Source organism: Trachypithecus francoisi, unplaced genomic scaffold (assembly GCF_009764315.1).
Source record: "Trachypithecus francoisi isolate TF-2019V2 unplaced genomic scaffold, Tfra_2.0 Lachesis_group17, whole genome shotgun sequence".
Classification (NCBI taxonomy): Eukaryota; Metazoa; Chordata; class Mammalia; order Primates; family Cercopithecidae; genus Trachypithecus; species Trachypithecus francoisi.
This window is the reverse complement of record NW_022681462.1, coordinates 41,374,464-41,390,643: the sequence shown is the minus strand read 5'-3', so window position 1 is coordinate 41,390,643 and position 16,180 is coordinate 41,374,464. Positions and strand designations below refer to the sequence as shown.

At 46.8% G+C, this 16,180-nt stretch overlaps 1 protein-coding gene across 1 annotated transcript in view; it reads right to left on the bottom strand.

The window, feature by feature from the left end:
• Positions 1 to 16,180, bottom strand: part of LOC117062832 — a 57,475-nt gene that overhangs the window by 13,896 nt on the left and 27,399 nt on the right. The window contains exons 3-4 of the mRNA XM_033176728.1: positions 6,317 to 6,500; positions 1,541 to 4,819 (exon numbers count right to left, since the gene is read on the bottom strand). Coding sequence (XP_033032619.1) covers positions 1,541 to 4,819; positions 6,317 to 6,500 — 3,463 coding nt within the window. The remainder of the gene's footprint in view (positions 1 to 1,540; positions 4,820 to 6,316; positions 6,501 to 16,180) is intronic.

The following is a 16,180-nucleotide window of genomic DNA, read 5'->3' as shown; positions in this document are numbered from 1 at the left end:
GCTGTGCCAGGTGCTGTTCTGGGTTGAATGGAGGGTGTGTCTCTGCACCACAGAAGCCCCAGAGAATGGGAGAGTGGGTCAGACACACAACATGGATGGCGATTCTCCCACACACCTGAGGATAAGCCCTCCAGGCAGAGTCCTTTTTCCTGTGGTTTTTTCACACTGGAACTGTGTGTGTACAAGGACAGTGCTTCCCTGGGGTAGAAACCTTGGAATCATGAGGCTTTGCTCTTCATCCAGAAGAAACCTCCAATGGGAGAGATGATGTCCATTCATGGACAGGCATGGTAATGGGGGCTGCAGAATTTGCTGCTCTCTCCTGCTTCTGGATGGCCAGTGTCACCCTGCCTTGCACCTATGAGAAATGCTCCCTCAGCAGATATTGATGAGAAGGGGAATGTATCAGGTGAACTGACAGAAACAGAATATGTTAAGTCAGTGAATCCAGTGGCTTTAAGTATATATCAAGAAGACCCTATGGAAAAACTGGTAAGAAAAGGAGGAGGCTGCACGGCACCTGAATTCATGAGACCAGGAGATATGGAGTGAGGCAAGCCTAAAAGTTAGAGTCCGAGCACAGAAGAGTCAGGCTGCAGGGAAAAAGGGAACTGTGCCTGCTCTCCTCCCTGCTCCTTTGGGAATAAGGTCCCTTCACATGGTAATGACATCATATTGAGGCATGTGAAGTAAAGAGCAGTGGGGCAGAGAAACACATGGTCTGGTTGGTTTCATCTCAGGAGAAGACCCAGGGAACAGTTTGAGGGGGTTAGTGCAGCTAGGCATAAGGTCATAACGGGGATAGCTCAGGTTGTGCATCACATGCTGGGCTGAGCATTTCTGCTTGGAAACTTCTCAGGCACTGCCAACCTATGATAACTCTCACTGACTTTGGTCATGGGCAAAAATAAGTAAATCAAATGTTTGGGACCCATGGTGCCTAAGTATCCTGTCTGCTGCCCTGGAAAGAAATGAATGTGTGTGAACGGTGTTCAGTAGACCCAACATCCTTCCAATAAATCCTTCTTGCCTGTGCTGATTCAAGTTGGATTCAAACAATAGAACCCGGACTGAGGAGAGAGGTAGCATCTGCATCTCCGTCCAGAGGAGGAGTGTTGTCCGTCACAGCAAGGGAATCACTTCCAGTTAGAGTCATCAGGAAAAAACTTCATGGACGACAGTAATAATTACAGACATCATTTATACTTACTATATGCTAGGCAAGTGCAAATATTTTGCATGCTTTCATTAATTCTTCATCAGGAAATTATCAAAGTTCCCATTTTCTAAAAGAAAAATACTGAAGCCCCAAATGACTACAAAGCTTCTCTGAGATCTCAGAACAAGGAAACGGTAGAGGCAGGCACAGCCCAGACAGTCTCCTTCCCAAGTTCGGGCTCCTAAAGTCTGCGTGTGCTGCCTGCCTAGTGTGAATTACACACATGGACACCAAGACAGCTTTTTCTGGAACTTGCCAGGGTCCTTGGTTACTAGAAAGAGAACTGAGGTGGGGGTGAAGGAAAAATGCTGAGAATCCTACCATGCTCGGGTCCACTGTGGTTGTCCCAGGGACAGCTGGCTCAGCAATACAGGTCGTCACTGAGCTCCCTAGGGGAGTTCCAGGGGCAGCACTCTGAGAATCCACACTGCCCATTTCAGTGGCTTCTGCTGCATCCTCCTCGCAGAAGAACTGGGGCTGCATAGAATCCTGTTCTGGGGCCCTTGCTGGCTCCTCCCCAGGTTTCAAGCACTGGGTCAGATGTCTCCAGGCCTTGGTGTGACCACCTTTCCAGGCCTGCAGCTGGGTCACAGCATAGTGGGCCTTGGCTGCCCACTCCCATCGAAGCCAGCCTAGGATGTGCATTCCCCACTCCTCTGGGTATTCTCGGAGCACAGGGATTCTCTGGGCCACCTCCTTGGTGAGGGTCAGAATGCTCTCCAGAGTCATAAGGAGGTCTTCCTGGCAGGGCCCGTACTCTTGACCTTCTACCACAATTTCTTTTACAGCTTGGATACCAGACACCATTCTTTCCAGGGAGGTTTCTGGTCTAGTCTGGGGGTCCTTGCAGACAGAAGGCCTTGGGCAGATAACCTCTTGGAAGGCACATTCGTAGTCTGCATTGATGATGCTGAGGTGGCCAGTCAAGGCCTTGGCTTGAAGGGTGAGCTCCAAACTGAGAAGTTCAAAGCGTGTGGACAGGCTGGGAGATGGTCTGGGGGAGGAGGCCAAGATCTGTGCCACATCCAGCAGAGCATCTGTGAGTACATGAACTTCCCTGCGCAGAAAGGACACCTCACCCTTTTCCTGCTCATCCCCACACAGTAGGCTGGACAGCCTGGCAGCCTCTTGTAGCCTCTGAGAAACATCTGCTGCCTGATCCAACCCTTCCTGCAATCCCTGCTGGTTCTTCATTGCCAGCCGCAGGGGCAGTAGGAACAGGCCTTTTCTCTCACTGAGATGCTCCATGTACTGGAGCAGGTCTTGGACAGCCACTGACCATAGAAGGCACCCATCCTCAACACTTTCTTCCCACGACTCGGGGGCTTGGAGACCATCAAAGGCCAAAACCTTGTCCAACAACTGTTTAGCATGAGTCTCTGCCTCCTTCAATGTGCCTTGCATTTGTAAAAGCACTTCTGAATGGCGAGTTGAATCAAGTCTGTTTTTATCCAAATCCATGGGACCACTTTTAGCTGCTAGTTGAACCACTGAGGCTAAATTCCGCTGAAGCTCCAGGAACACTGCTGTACTCTCTGGCAGATCAGCTGTTGGGTTGTGGCGAAACAGTTGTTGACACAGAGGGTACCAGTCACCAGCCATGGCTGCCAAACCCTGCCTGGTTTCCCTGGTCCTGCCGTTCAGCTGGAGAGCCACTTCCAGAAGTCTATCAGTTCTAGCAGTTGTGCAATGTGCTATCTCTTTTGCTAGGTCAATAATAGGAGGTGCCAGTGTTGAGATACCCTGGAGTTCCATCATCCTCTCTGGCCCCAGTGGCCCCTCTCCAGTCTGGGCCTCTTGGGCCGCACCCACAGCTGCATCATGCTCCAGCAGGTTGGTGCAAGCTGAGGCCACTGCCTGGTGGTCAGGGCTCTCTACAGCAAGGAAGAGTTTGCTGATGGCAGGGGGTGGAGAGCCCCTCCTCTTTGGACAGATGTCAGGAATCAAAGGGTGGGGAGAATGGTCCGTTGGTGGATCGGAGGTGCCTGGGTCATTTTCGCCTAACCCAGGAGCTCTCTGATATTTCAGTTCAGGTGCTGCAGAGCTCTGGAGGCTGGGGAGAATGAAATAAAGCTGTCTCTTAGCAATGTCAAACCTGTGGACTTGGTCCCGAAGGGGGCTGAGGATATCTGGGTGGTTAGTCCCATCCAGCCCCTCTTTGAGGCTCTGAGCTGAATAGATCAGATGTTTTGCCATGGTTAAAAATGCATCAGTGTCTGGAGAGCCATATTCATGTGAACAGCGCTCAGCAGCTGCACGCAAGACCAATGAAGATTGCTCCAGCTGCTGGATCAAGACTCTCAGGCCATTCCGGAAAATGGGATCTCGTTCCCGGCCCACACATCTGCTCATTACCTGTGCTATGTGTGTGGCCCGGCCCTGTAGATATGCCACACATAGGGAAAGCTCTCTGGAATCTCCACTCTCCAAAGCCCATGTAAAGAAATCCAAGTGCTTGGTCATTTCCTGAATGGACACACTCAGGAACTCAGGAATACTGAGAACATCATCAAAACATGCCAACAGGTGTTCGGATTCCCTGGCCCAAGCCCGAAGCAGGGCCTGCAGGGTGACAGGGTTCCAGTCCCGGCCAGACCCTTGGGGGCTTCCTGAGAAAAGCTGTTGCACTCTCACCACAAGCCCCCAAATGCCTGCCATGGCGGCCTCCATGTCTCTGCCGATTTCTTGTCGTGGGCAGCAAACCAATGCCAAGCGAGCCACTCTGAGCATCTGCTTGGCCCTGTCATGGAAAGTAGCAAGGAAAAGCTGGAGCCTCTTTGGCAAGGCCACGTCATCACAAGGGGCGCTGTCTGCGGGAGTCGCCACCGCCTCCTGGACCAGCCTTAGGAGAGGACTTTGCGTGTCCGTGAAGGTGTCCAGGATCTGGCGGAGTAGCCCAGTGCGGAACCCCTGAAAGAGGGCCTCGGTCGCGGCCCGCAGCGCCGCGCGCTCTCGTCCTGGCTCAGTCCTTCCCTGGCCTCTCCCCGGAGGTCCGCTGATCCCCGCGAGGCGCCGGGCGCCAGCGCTTCGCAACTGCAGCAGCCGGCCGCAGCGGGCCACCAGGTGCAGCCTCTCGGGCGGGGCAGAACAGGCGGCCAGGCGCATGCAGTGCCAGACCACGGCGGCCAGCGGCGGGTCCAGCAAGCCGAGGTGCAGGGGTTCGGGCTCCGGCGCCACCAGCAGCTGGTGCAACTGCCTCAGGCGTCGGGCAAGCGCGCCGTTCCACGAGCCGGCCGCCGGGGCTGCGGCGCCAGGGTCTAGCCGCACCAGGAGCTCGCCGAGGGCCGTCCTGGCCAGAGCGCAAACCCGGCGCCGGGAGGTGGCCAGCTGCGGATCGCGCGGATGCCGCAGGTGGCCGCGGACGGCCGCGATCAGTGGGGGGACGCAGCCCCGAAGCAGGCGGCCCGCGCGGCCCAGGCGCTCCTCTGGCCTTTGCGCTACCAGTTCCCCCAGGCGCAGCAGTGCCACGGCCAGGTCTGCGAAGGGGCCGCGCAGCGAGGCCGCGTCTCCTGCCGCTTCCAGCGCGTCCAGGCAGGTCAGGCACCAACCAGCCGCCCGCACCATCTTCCTCGCCATCGCCGCGTCTTCAAGGAGCAGTACCTATTCGGGCAAGGAGAGGCAGAGAGGTTCGAAGGTGCTTGCCGGTTCCGGAGCCATGGCGAGAGCAATGGCAGCTACTCCCTCCTTGGTTTTACAAATATTTCGTCCCCTTCACCTCCCAAGACTAAAGAGTGTAGAATCTCAGAGAAAAAAGTCGCTTAGGAGTAGTGTTTATAAGAAGACGTCAGATTCTATGAAAATTTAAGGCTTCTTGCGTTTGAACTACATTTACTGTGAGGTACAACCTGGGTTTGGAGTGCAGCTGTCTAGGTGGGGGTGGAGCAGTGGACTGGCTACGTGGTAACCCGCACGTTTCGCGAGAACTTACTATTTGGATGAGGATGGTGGGAGCCGGAGGGGCGGCCTGTCCAGGCAGTGCCTGTGAGAAATCTTTCCTAGCCACACCCTGCCATTCTCAGACAGCTCTTTATCTACCCCCTCCAACAGAGGTGGTACAAAGCACTTCCAAGAGCCTGCCCTTCCCGCCTGTCCTCCTCTCATCAGCAGGTACCCCAAACCCTTCTGCACTCTCTACTCCCTATCTCCAACCTTCCTTTAATAAGGACCTGTTAATTTACAAATACCTGTGCATAACCCACATTACTAAAGTTTTAAGGATTAACAATAATATTTGAATAATAATATTCAAGGCATATGGATTCTAATGAGAACCACGCTGTGTGGTAATAATGGAATGTCAGGGATGGAGAAGGGGGAATATTTGAAGGCTGAGGCATCATCTTGGCTTCCTGAGATCCTTCCAGTTATGCCAGTGCAGCAGAGCCCTCACTTTGGAGCCAGGTTTGCCAAATAGGCTGAGAGTTACAGAGGTTTCAGTAGCCTCTCCCCTGGCTCCTGGACAAAAGCAAGATGGAAAATGACCTCTCTGATGAAATATTTTTATTAGAAGTTGGTGGCTAAGTGTGGGGGGTAAGTGGGTTGCACAGTGGGTTGAAGATCATAGACCCTAACTCAGTATGTCCACCCAGCTTTCTTTCTTTTTTTTTTTCTTTTTCTATTTTTTTTTTTTTTTTTTTAGACAGTCTTACTCTGTCACCCAGGCTGGAGTGCAGTGGCATGATCTCTGCTCACTGCAACCTCCGTCTCCCGGGTTCACGCCATTTTCCTGCCTCAGCCTCCCGAGTAGCTGGGACTACAGGCGTCTGCCACCATGCCCGGCTATTTTTCTGTATTTTTAGTAGAGACGGGGTTTCACCGTGTTAGCAGGATGGTCTCGATCTCCTGACCTCATGATCCGCCTGTCTCAGCCTCCCAAAGTGCTAGGATGATAGGCATGAGCCACCGCGCCCGCCGTCCACCCAGCTTTCTAAGACAGGTTCTGCATTTAGCATTTATTAAATTGGTGATCAACTCTGCATGCGGTCCTGGCAGAAACTTGGGCAGGTTTCTCTCTCTGGGGCAGGCGTCTGCTACTGAGGACAGCAATGAGCTCTCTGTCCAGACTGACCAGCCAGCCAGCTCTGACACCAGCCTCACCTTTGTGGTGTTCACCAGGATCTGCTGAGCTGCGGTCACTAGCTCCTCCCGGTGGTGCTGACATTCTGGCTGAAGATGGAGTCTCTGAGCCACCAGTGTGATGTTCCTTCCAAAGAGGGTCAGAGACTGGGCAGCAGCCTCCATTTCCTCCTTGAGCCACTCCTCCTCAGAGTCTCCTGCAAGCCTAGACAGATATATTACATTTGTAACAGGTTACAAAAGAGAAACATAACTATAGGAAATTACCATACACAGAAGTTACAAAGCACGAAGTCACCATTACAATGGAACTGGAAGTCTGGTCATGGAATCCTCTCCAAGATGCAGTATTGAGAAAACACATACCATGCCATACCATACCATACCATACCCAAATTACAGAATAGCATGTATGGCAAGATGCCATTTGTTTTCAGTTGTATACAGGTGGACATAGAGAAGTCTTTCTAGAAGGATAATCCTCAAACTATGGTTATATCTTGGCATTTTAAAATCTGCTTTGTTTCAGTTTTAATTACTCTAATTTTCTCTGCAATGAACATGAATAATTACTACAAAAAACAATAAATCTATTTTTAAAGAAAGAAAACAATATCTAGAATCTCATTTTAATCCATCCTATCAAGAGGTGAGGTTTTATGTAACAAAAATCAGTTTCCATGAATGAACATAGATGTCTACAGCAACTGTTTTGTTCATGTGATCTCAAGCATTTCTCTTTGAATAATAACTCCTCACCCTACAAAATAAATAAATACATAAAAGTCCCACTCCCTCCAGCTCCCACCATTTTAATAGTTATTCTTTAGAAATGAGGCAGAGCTGTATGCCCTTGGATTTGTAGGCTAGGAGGACATGGGAGTGCCGGGGGAGTGACTGTTGAGACGCTCCTCCCAGCTTCAGGTCCCTTAGAGTGGCAATAAATTTCAATGCCCCTCATCCCTTCCTGCCTCAAACATCCCAGTCACCTACACGTGAAATGTCCCCTGAATTTCCAGTGCAGAGAATCACACTACTGGCCCCAAATAACCCAGCACAGTGAAATACCAAGACATTGGGGGACCAGGGAGAGGGCAGAGAATGCATGCCAGCTGTCTCCTTCCCTTCCTTTACTTTTGATTCCTGGGAGAGAATTTGTCCATCAGCTGCCATTGACACTTAGGTCCCTCAGCCCATTACTATGGCTTTGTGCCACATCCTAACAGCTGCTCAGTTGCAGAACTGAGGCCCTCACCTGGCCAGCCTAGCTTTCTGGGTTTTCTCATTTCTGAATGTTAAAATGGAAGGGAGAAAAACAAAGCCACTGAGAATCAGAGGTGCACACTTGAGAGACACATGGGTCCAGCACTAAGGCAATGCCATGGCTGTGTCCTAATATGACTTGAGTACAAGCTACATCATGCGGAGAAAGTCAATAGAAACTCCTCAATAAAACTTCCCTGCTCTCCTCCCTCTTCCTTTGGCCCTTCAAACTATGTTTCCATCCTCTTTTCTCCCCTCACTTCCACCCCTGCTTTTAAGTTTGGCTGAGATAGTTGAGTGTTCTTCATCTGAGACTGCAGTTAGAACCTCCCTTAGCTTTGCAGCTTCTCTTCTAAGAAATTTGACTCTTAACAGTCAGGATACCATACTATTATCCTGTCTCTTCTTTACCTTCTCTTATCTGTAGTCTCTGCTCTCTGTGATTTAGTTAGAGTTGTTTCTGGATATTTTTCTCAGTTGGGGAGATGCATTCACTATGTCCTTGAAGATCTACATGTTTATCCTTCCCACTGTCTGCTTAATGATGAGCTCTCTGTGTAGAACATTGAGTTGAAGGCCCTTCCACTCAGCAGCCTGGAGACTTAATTCCCACATCTTCAGGCCTCCAGAGCTGCAGAGAAGAAACCTGGGGCTAGTCTAAATGATTTCCCTCTATAAATAAGTTTTTTGTGGTCTGAAAGTACTAAGAGTTCAGGAATCCTACCAATGTGTCTCACCCAGAACCCAGGTACAGTTATAATCTACACATTTGGGTCATAAATTGGCTCAAAGAAAATTTCTTCTACCATTTGAATTATTATTGCCTCTACTGAATCTCTTCATTTCTCTCCTAGAAGCTCCATGATTTGCAAGTTGAGTGTCCTGGATTTATCCTCCAATTCGACTATTTTTGTCATGCATAATTTCTGCTTTTACTTTCTGGTTTGCACGATATTTTTGGCTTAATCTTTCAGACCACTGATTTGAGATATAACAGTGAATGTTCTCAAACTTCTGCTTCAAACTATGAAGGTATTAGACCAATTTTTCCACCAAGAACACTTGTGGAAGACGGAGAAAATATTTTTAGGCTAGGCACAGTGGCTCATATCTGTAATCCCAGCACTTTGGGAGGCCAAGATAGGAGGTTTGCTTGAGGCCAGGAGGTCAAGGCTGCAATGAGCCATGATCATGTCACTGCACTCCAATCTGGGCAACAGTGCGAGACCCTGTCTATAAACATCAACAACAAAAAAACCCCAAATTTTTAAAATGTAAAATAAAACAGTTGTTTTAAGGTCCTGGAGTACTACCAAGGCAGCCAGCACCCAGCATCTTATTCCTAAGTAACACAGGTCAAGAGGCAGAAAAATCATGCAGACGGCAGCAGCTATGCTGAGACCAATAGTATCACAGCATTGAGAAAACAAAAATTAGGGTGCAGGTCTCGTCAATGTGGAGGGAACCTGATAAATACTCTAGGCTTTCAGGAAATCCATCCCTTCAGAGGAGGAACATACTGGAAATAAACATCTCACAAGATTGAAACTAGTCTTGAATTATTCAAGACTTTAATTGGATAAGGGTGAGCTGTCCCTACTTTAGCTGCCCACCAGAATAAAATAAAATTAATTTTAATTTAATTTAATTTATCGCCTTCTTTTCCTAGAAGGAGATAATACTATCTATCTAGGGCACTATAATTTTGCATATATACTTCTATGGTCTGAATATCTGTATGTATCCCCCATTCATATGTTAAAATGTTAACCCCCAATGTGATAGTATTAAATAAAAGGGAGGTATGGGAGGTAATTATGGGAGGTAATTAAGTTTTGGGGGCAGAACTTTTATGAATGGGAATAGTGCCCTTCTGAAAGAAGCCCAAGAGAGACTCCTTGCCTCTTCCCCCAGGTGAGGACACAGCTAGAAGATGACTTCTATGAACTAGAAAGCAGGACCTCACCAGACACCACATCTGCTGGTAGCTTGATCTTGGACTTCCCAGTCTCCAGAACTATAAGAAATAAATTTCTGTTATTTATAAGCTATCCAGTTTATGGAACTTTGTTATAACAGCCAAGACAGACTAAGACACACACTGTACTGTATTCAATTTTTTAAAATTACTCCATATGAGGGGCCGGGCGCGGTGGCTCAAGCCTGTAATCCCAGCACTTTGGGAGGCCGAGACGGGCGGATCACGAGGTCAGGAGATCGAGACCATCCTGGCTAACACGGTGAAACCCCGTCTCTACTAAAAATACAAAAACTAGCCGGGTGAGGTGGCGGGCGCCTGTAGTCCCAGCTACTCAGGAGGCTGAGGCAGGAGAATGGCGTAAACCCGGGAGGCGGAGCTTGCAGTGAGCTGAGATCCGGCCACTGCACTCCAGTCCGGGCGACAGAGCGAGACTCCACCTCAAAAAAAAAAAAAAAAAAATTACTCCATATGAAAAGATGAAAGATAAAGGTGGCATCTCATATTGCTGGGATACGGGGTAGTCATTTAGAAAAATATAAAAAAGAGATCCATATATCAAAACATACATAAGAGTGAACTCTAAATGGATTAGGGAATCTAAAGGTAAGTTCAAAACCACTGAAGAAGAAAACATGAGTTCCTCTTTAATCCTGGTGTAGACTGGAATTGGAAGTGGAGGGGGAGATGAGTTAAACCACCATCTTTCTCAGGGCTGCTGTGATGCTTATGCCGTGCACTCTACTACCCCGGAGGCACTGTTCACCTAGCCCTGGAGCGAATGGGACTTCTCAGGGGATGTGCAGTGCAGGGGCCTATCAATCGTGTGACTTATTTTATATATACACATATACATGCATATGCATGTGTATATTTGCATGTGGGTAGATATACTTACACAGATATTTCTTTGTATGACTTTTTAAAAAGGAAAATGAGAGATGGGGGAAGGAAAAGGATGGGAATAGGGAGTGAAAAGGAGAACAAGAAAAGAAAACTATCTGGAATATATATACAGTATGCAGAAATGTTCACAATGCTTATCTCTAGGTTGTAGGCTTATAGGTAATTCTTTCCTTCCTTCAACTCATCCATATTAATTATATGATACATTTGATGTTTATCATATATTTTTATGCAAAAGAAAACACTTAACTGTGTTGGCCTCTTCTTGAAAGGTCCTGCCTAAAACTCCGCCCTACTGCCAAACTCTGGTCCAGGGACTGCTGATGCAGCAAATTCCTTCTGGCCTCCTGATAGTTTGCGCAGCAGAAGGGAAGGCTCAGACTGCCAGCCAAACACTTAGCACGTTTTGTGCTGATTGACTCCATTTGGACTTCCCTGAGAACTGCTCAAGGAGCTTGTTCTGAAAGTCAGAGGAGCTAGACCAATATGAATTATTTGCAGTACGGCCCTAATAGATGGGCTGGACTGTTTCCCATGGTCATGAGCACGGATAATGCTGTGTATAAATAATTTACCTTGCCAGGAACAGACAGTACAACAGAGGCATTTGCACAGAAACAGACAAAAATGATGTTTAGCTCCTCCCAAAATTTAGTGTCCCTTTTTTTGTAATAAAATATATTGTGTTAGAAAACTTCAAATGTACAAAGTAGTATTAAATTAGTATAAAATCATTCTGCTCTTGAACTCTTAATTATTATAAATATTTTGGCAATTTCTTACGGGGGTCACACCATGTACAGTTTCCCCCACCTTCACCCTAGTTCTGTATCTTTTTTTATTGTGGTAAAATATACATAAGATAAAATTTACCACTTTAGGCTGGGCGCTGTGGCTCACGCCTGTAATCCCAGCACTTTGGGAGGCCGAGGCTGGAGGATCACCTCAGGTCAGAAGTTCGAGATCAGCCTGGCCAACATGGTGAAACCCCATTTCTACTAAAAATACAAAAATTAGCAGGGCGTGGTGGTGGGCGCCTGTAATCCCAGCTACTCGGGAGGCTGAGGCAGTGAAGTGCTTGAACCCGGGAGGTGAAGGTTGTGGTGAGCCGAGATCACACCACAGCACTCCAGCCTGGGCAACACAGTGAGACTCTATCTCAAAATAAATAAATAAATAAAATAAATAAATAAATAAATAAAAATAATTAGCTGGGCGTGGTGGTGTGCACCTGTAATTCCAGCTACTCAGGAGGCTGAGGCAGGAGAATCACTTGAATCCCGGCAGGCATAGGTTGCGGTGAAACGAGATTGCACAACTGCACTCCAGCCTGGGCAAAAAAGAGCGAAACTCTGTCTTAAAAATATATATATAATATATATATTATAAAAATATATATATACTATTTTAACTATTTTTTTTTTTTTTTTTTTTGAGGCGGAGTCTCGCTCTGTCTCCCGGACTGGAGTGCAGTGGCCGGATCTCAGCTCACTGCAAGCTCCGCCTCCCGGGTTTACGCCATTCTCCTGCCTCAGCCTCCCGAGTAGCTGGGACTACAGGCGCCCGCCGCCTCGCCCAGCTAGTTTTTGTATTTTTAGTAGAGACGGGGTTTCACCGTGTTAGCCAGGATGGTCTCGATCTCCTGACCTCGTGATCCACCCGTCTCGGCCTCCCAAAGTGCTGGGATTACAGGCTTGAGCCACCGCGCCCGGCCTATTTTAACTATTTTTTAAGTGTATCATTCAGTGGCATTAAGTATATTCACACTGTTGTGCAACCATCACCACTCTCTATCTCCAGAACTTTTTTCATCATCCCCAACTGAAACTCTGCCCCTGACCCCTGGGGTCTTTGGAAACCACCATTCTATTTTCACTGTGAGTCTGACTACTCTAGGCACCTCATATAAGTGGAATCATGCAGTATTTGTCTTTTTGTGAATGACTTGTTTTACTGAGCATATTGTCCTCAAGGTTCATCCATGTTGGAGCATCTGTCAGTATTTCCTTCATTTGTAAGGCTGAATAATAATCCATTGTTTGAATCCACCACACTTTGGTTTATCCATTCACCCTTCAATGGACATTTGTGTTGTCTCTACCTTTTGGTCATTGTGAATAATGCTGCTATAAACATGGGTGTACAAATATTGGTTCCATTCCCTACTTTCCCTTCTTTCAGATACATACCCAGAAGGGGCATTGTTGAGTCATATACTAATTCTATTTTTTTGAAAACCCATGTACAGTTTTAGATATTCTTTTTATCTAATTCTCATAACTTTTGAGCATGAATATTTTCGTTTTTGTTTTTTTTTTTGAGACGGAGTCTCGCTCTGTCGCCCAGGCTGGAGTACAGTGGCTGGATCTCAGCTCACTGCAAGCTCCGCCTCCCTGGTTTACGCCATTCTCCTGCCTCAGCCTCCTGAGTAGCTGGGACTATAGGCGCCCGCCACCTCGCCTGGCTAGTTTTTTGTAGTTTTTAGTAGAGACGGGGTTTCACCGTGTTAGCCAGGATGGTCTCGATCTCCTGACCTCGTGATCCGTCCATCTCGGCCTCCCAAAGTGCTGGGATTACAGGCTTGAGCCACCGTGCCCGGCCGAGCATGAATATTTTCAACAGTATTTTTGTAACTTATAATTTCCTATAATTTCTAACTTATAAAAGTTGAAAGAATTGTACAATATAGACTAATACGAGGATCCCCAAACTCTGGGCTGCGGACCCATACTGGTCCGTGGCCTGTTAGGAACCGGGCCACACAGCAGGAGTGGCAGGCAAGCGAACATCACTATCTGAGCTCTGCCTCCTGTCAGATCAGCGGCGGCATTAGATTCTCATAGGAGCTCGAACTCTATCGTGAACTCTACACGCGAAGGATCTACGTTGTGCCCTCCTTGTGATAATCTAATGCCTAATGACCTGAGGTGGAACAGTTTCACCCCGAAACCATCCACCCCCTCCCCAACACCCCCAACACCCATCCATGGAAAAATTTTCTTCCGTGAAACCAGTCCCTTGTGCCAAAATGGTTGGGACCGCCGCTCCACTATATCCTTTAACTAGATTCACCAATTGTTATGATTTTTCCACATTTGCTTTTCTCACTGTCTCTGTGGGGTGTGTGTGTGTGTGTGGTGTGTGTGTGTGTAGACAGTCCCAGGGATGATGTCCCTTTATCCCAGAATGATTTAGTGTGGATTCCTTAAATCCACACTAAATACCAGTGAGGGTATTCATTTTCAAAACTACAGAACAATCATCACAATTATAAAATTAAACATGGATTTTATGTTTATGTTCCAAGAAACTCATTGTAAGTTAAAATATTGCAAATTGAAAATGCATTTACCAGCCTGGGAAACATAGTGAGACCCTGTCTTTAAAAAAACAAATTAGCTGGGTGTGGTGACACAAACCTGTAGTCCCAGTTCCTCAGGAGGCTGAGGTGGGAGGGTTGCTTTAGCCAAGGAGGTGGAGGTTGCAATGAGCTGAGATCATGCCACTGCACTTTAGCCTGGACAACAGAAACTCTTTTTTTTTTTTTTTTGTTCTGAGACAGGGTCACCCAGGCTGGAGGGCAGTGACACAATCTCAGCTCACTACAACCTCCACCAGCTAGGCTGAAGCCATCCTCCTACCTCAGCCTCCCAAGTAGCTGGTGTCACAGGTGCAAGCCACCATGCCTGGCACATTTTTTGTATTTTTGGTTTGCCATGTTGCCCAGGCTGGTCTCGAACTCCTGAGCTCAAGCAATTCACCCTCCTCGGCCTCCCAAAGTGCTGGGATTACAGAAATGAGCCACCACACTGAAACTCTAAGAAAAAAATAAAAACCAAAAAGTGAAAATGCAAATACACCTAACCTGCCAAACATCATAGTTTAGCCTAGCCCACCTTAAATGTGCTCAGAACACTGACATTGGGCAAACTCATCTAACACAAAGCCTATTTTATAATAAAGTGTTGAATATCCCATATAATTTATTGACTACCATACTCAAAGTGAAAAACAGAACGGTTGTATGGGTACTCAAAGTACAGTTTTTACTGAATGTATATCACTTTTGTCCCATCATAAAGTGGAAAAATTTTAAGTTGAACCATGGTAAATTGGGACCATCTGTACCATTATCTAATGCAAAGCCAGTATTTCAAAGTTTCTTAACTGTTACCAATCTGAGAATGTGACTACATTTAACTGTAAAGCGCTGTGGTTGACTGAATTCTAAAGATGCATCCTGTCCCTGCCCCCGTGCCTCCCTCCTCAAGATTCTTGTCCCTTGGTTAGTCAAATAAACTCAAATCTAGATACAGCTGTGTAGGGACATTGCAGATGCAATTGAACTTACTAATCTGCTGACCTTTAAATAGGGAGTGGATTCTGGTCTATCCAGGTGGGCCCAATGTAATCACATGAGCCTTTAAAAGCAGAAAAGGTGGACAGACAAGTGAGTGAGAGAGATGCAGCAGGAGAAGTTAGAGGGTTTCAAAGCATGAGGAGAGTTTGACCTGCCATTGCTGGAGGGGGCCATAGAGAATGCAGGCAGCCTCCAAGAGCAAAGACCAGCAGCCTGTGGCTGACAACAAGGAAACAGGAACTTCAGCCTTATAAGGACAAAGAACTGGATTCTGCCAACTTAAACTGACCCAATACTCCCATAGACAGTTTTTTTTTTTTCAAGGGGGGTGGTGGGGAGTAAACAGAAATTAACCCTTCTGATCCTAAAACTTGAAACTTACATTGTTTTATCTGAGTTCCTTCCTCAGGAAAGGACCCCCCAAGGCCTCTCAAAAAGTATCAAAGAATAGAAACTCACCAGATCACCATAAACAGACAATGAAACACCAGGCCTCCCGTTCATCATGATTGCTTCCTTGCCCCTCCCTAGTTCTTGTTTTCTTACTCACTGTTGCATTTCTTCTCTGCTATATAAATTCCTAACTTTATTGGTCAGGGAGATGGATTTGAGACTAATTTCCCATCTCCTAGGCTGCAGCACCTGATTAAAGCCTTCTTCCTTGGCAATAATTGCTGTCTCAGTGGCTGGCTTTCTTCGTGGTGAGCCGCAGAACCTGGACTGAAACCCTGGTGTTTCAGTAACACAACCACTGGAGAACATCGTGTTAGGTGAAATAAGCCAGGAACAGAAAGTTAAACACCGCATGTTCTCACTCATATGTGGAAGCTAAAAAAAATTGATCTCATAGAAGTAAAAAGTAGAACTGAGGGTGGGAAGAGTTGGGGGAAAGGATGGATAGGGAGAGATTTGTTAAAGAATGTAAGGTTACAGCTAAATTGAAGGACTAAATTCTTGTGTTCTGTACCACTATACTATGACTGTAGTTAACAATAATATATGGTCTCAAAAAGGTAGAAGGAGGATAATTGAATGTTCCCAACAAAAGAAATGACAAATGTTTCAGATGATAAATATGCTAATTACCCCGATCTGATCACTATACATTGTATCACATCACTATGTACCTCCCATGAAAATATACAATTACTGTCAATTAAAAAAATAAACAGCTACATTTTTAGAATGTTCCACAGGGATCACTATAAAACCTTTTGCTCTGCTTTGATTCTCTTTTTAGAATGAGTCAGCTCCAATTCAGAGGACCTCTTCGAACATGATTCCTAGATCCCTATGCAATTAGGGCTAGAACATCAGAAACCAGCCCCCAATCCACCTGGAGGAATCCCAGAAAGAAGAGCTCCAATCACTTGAAACT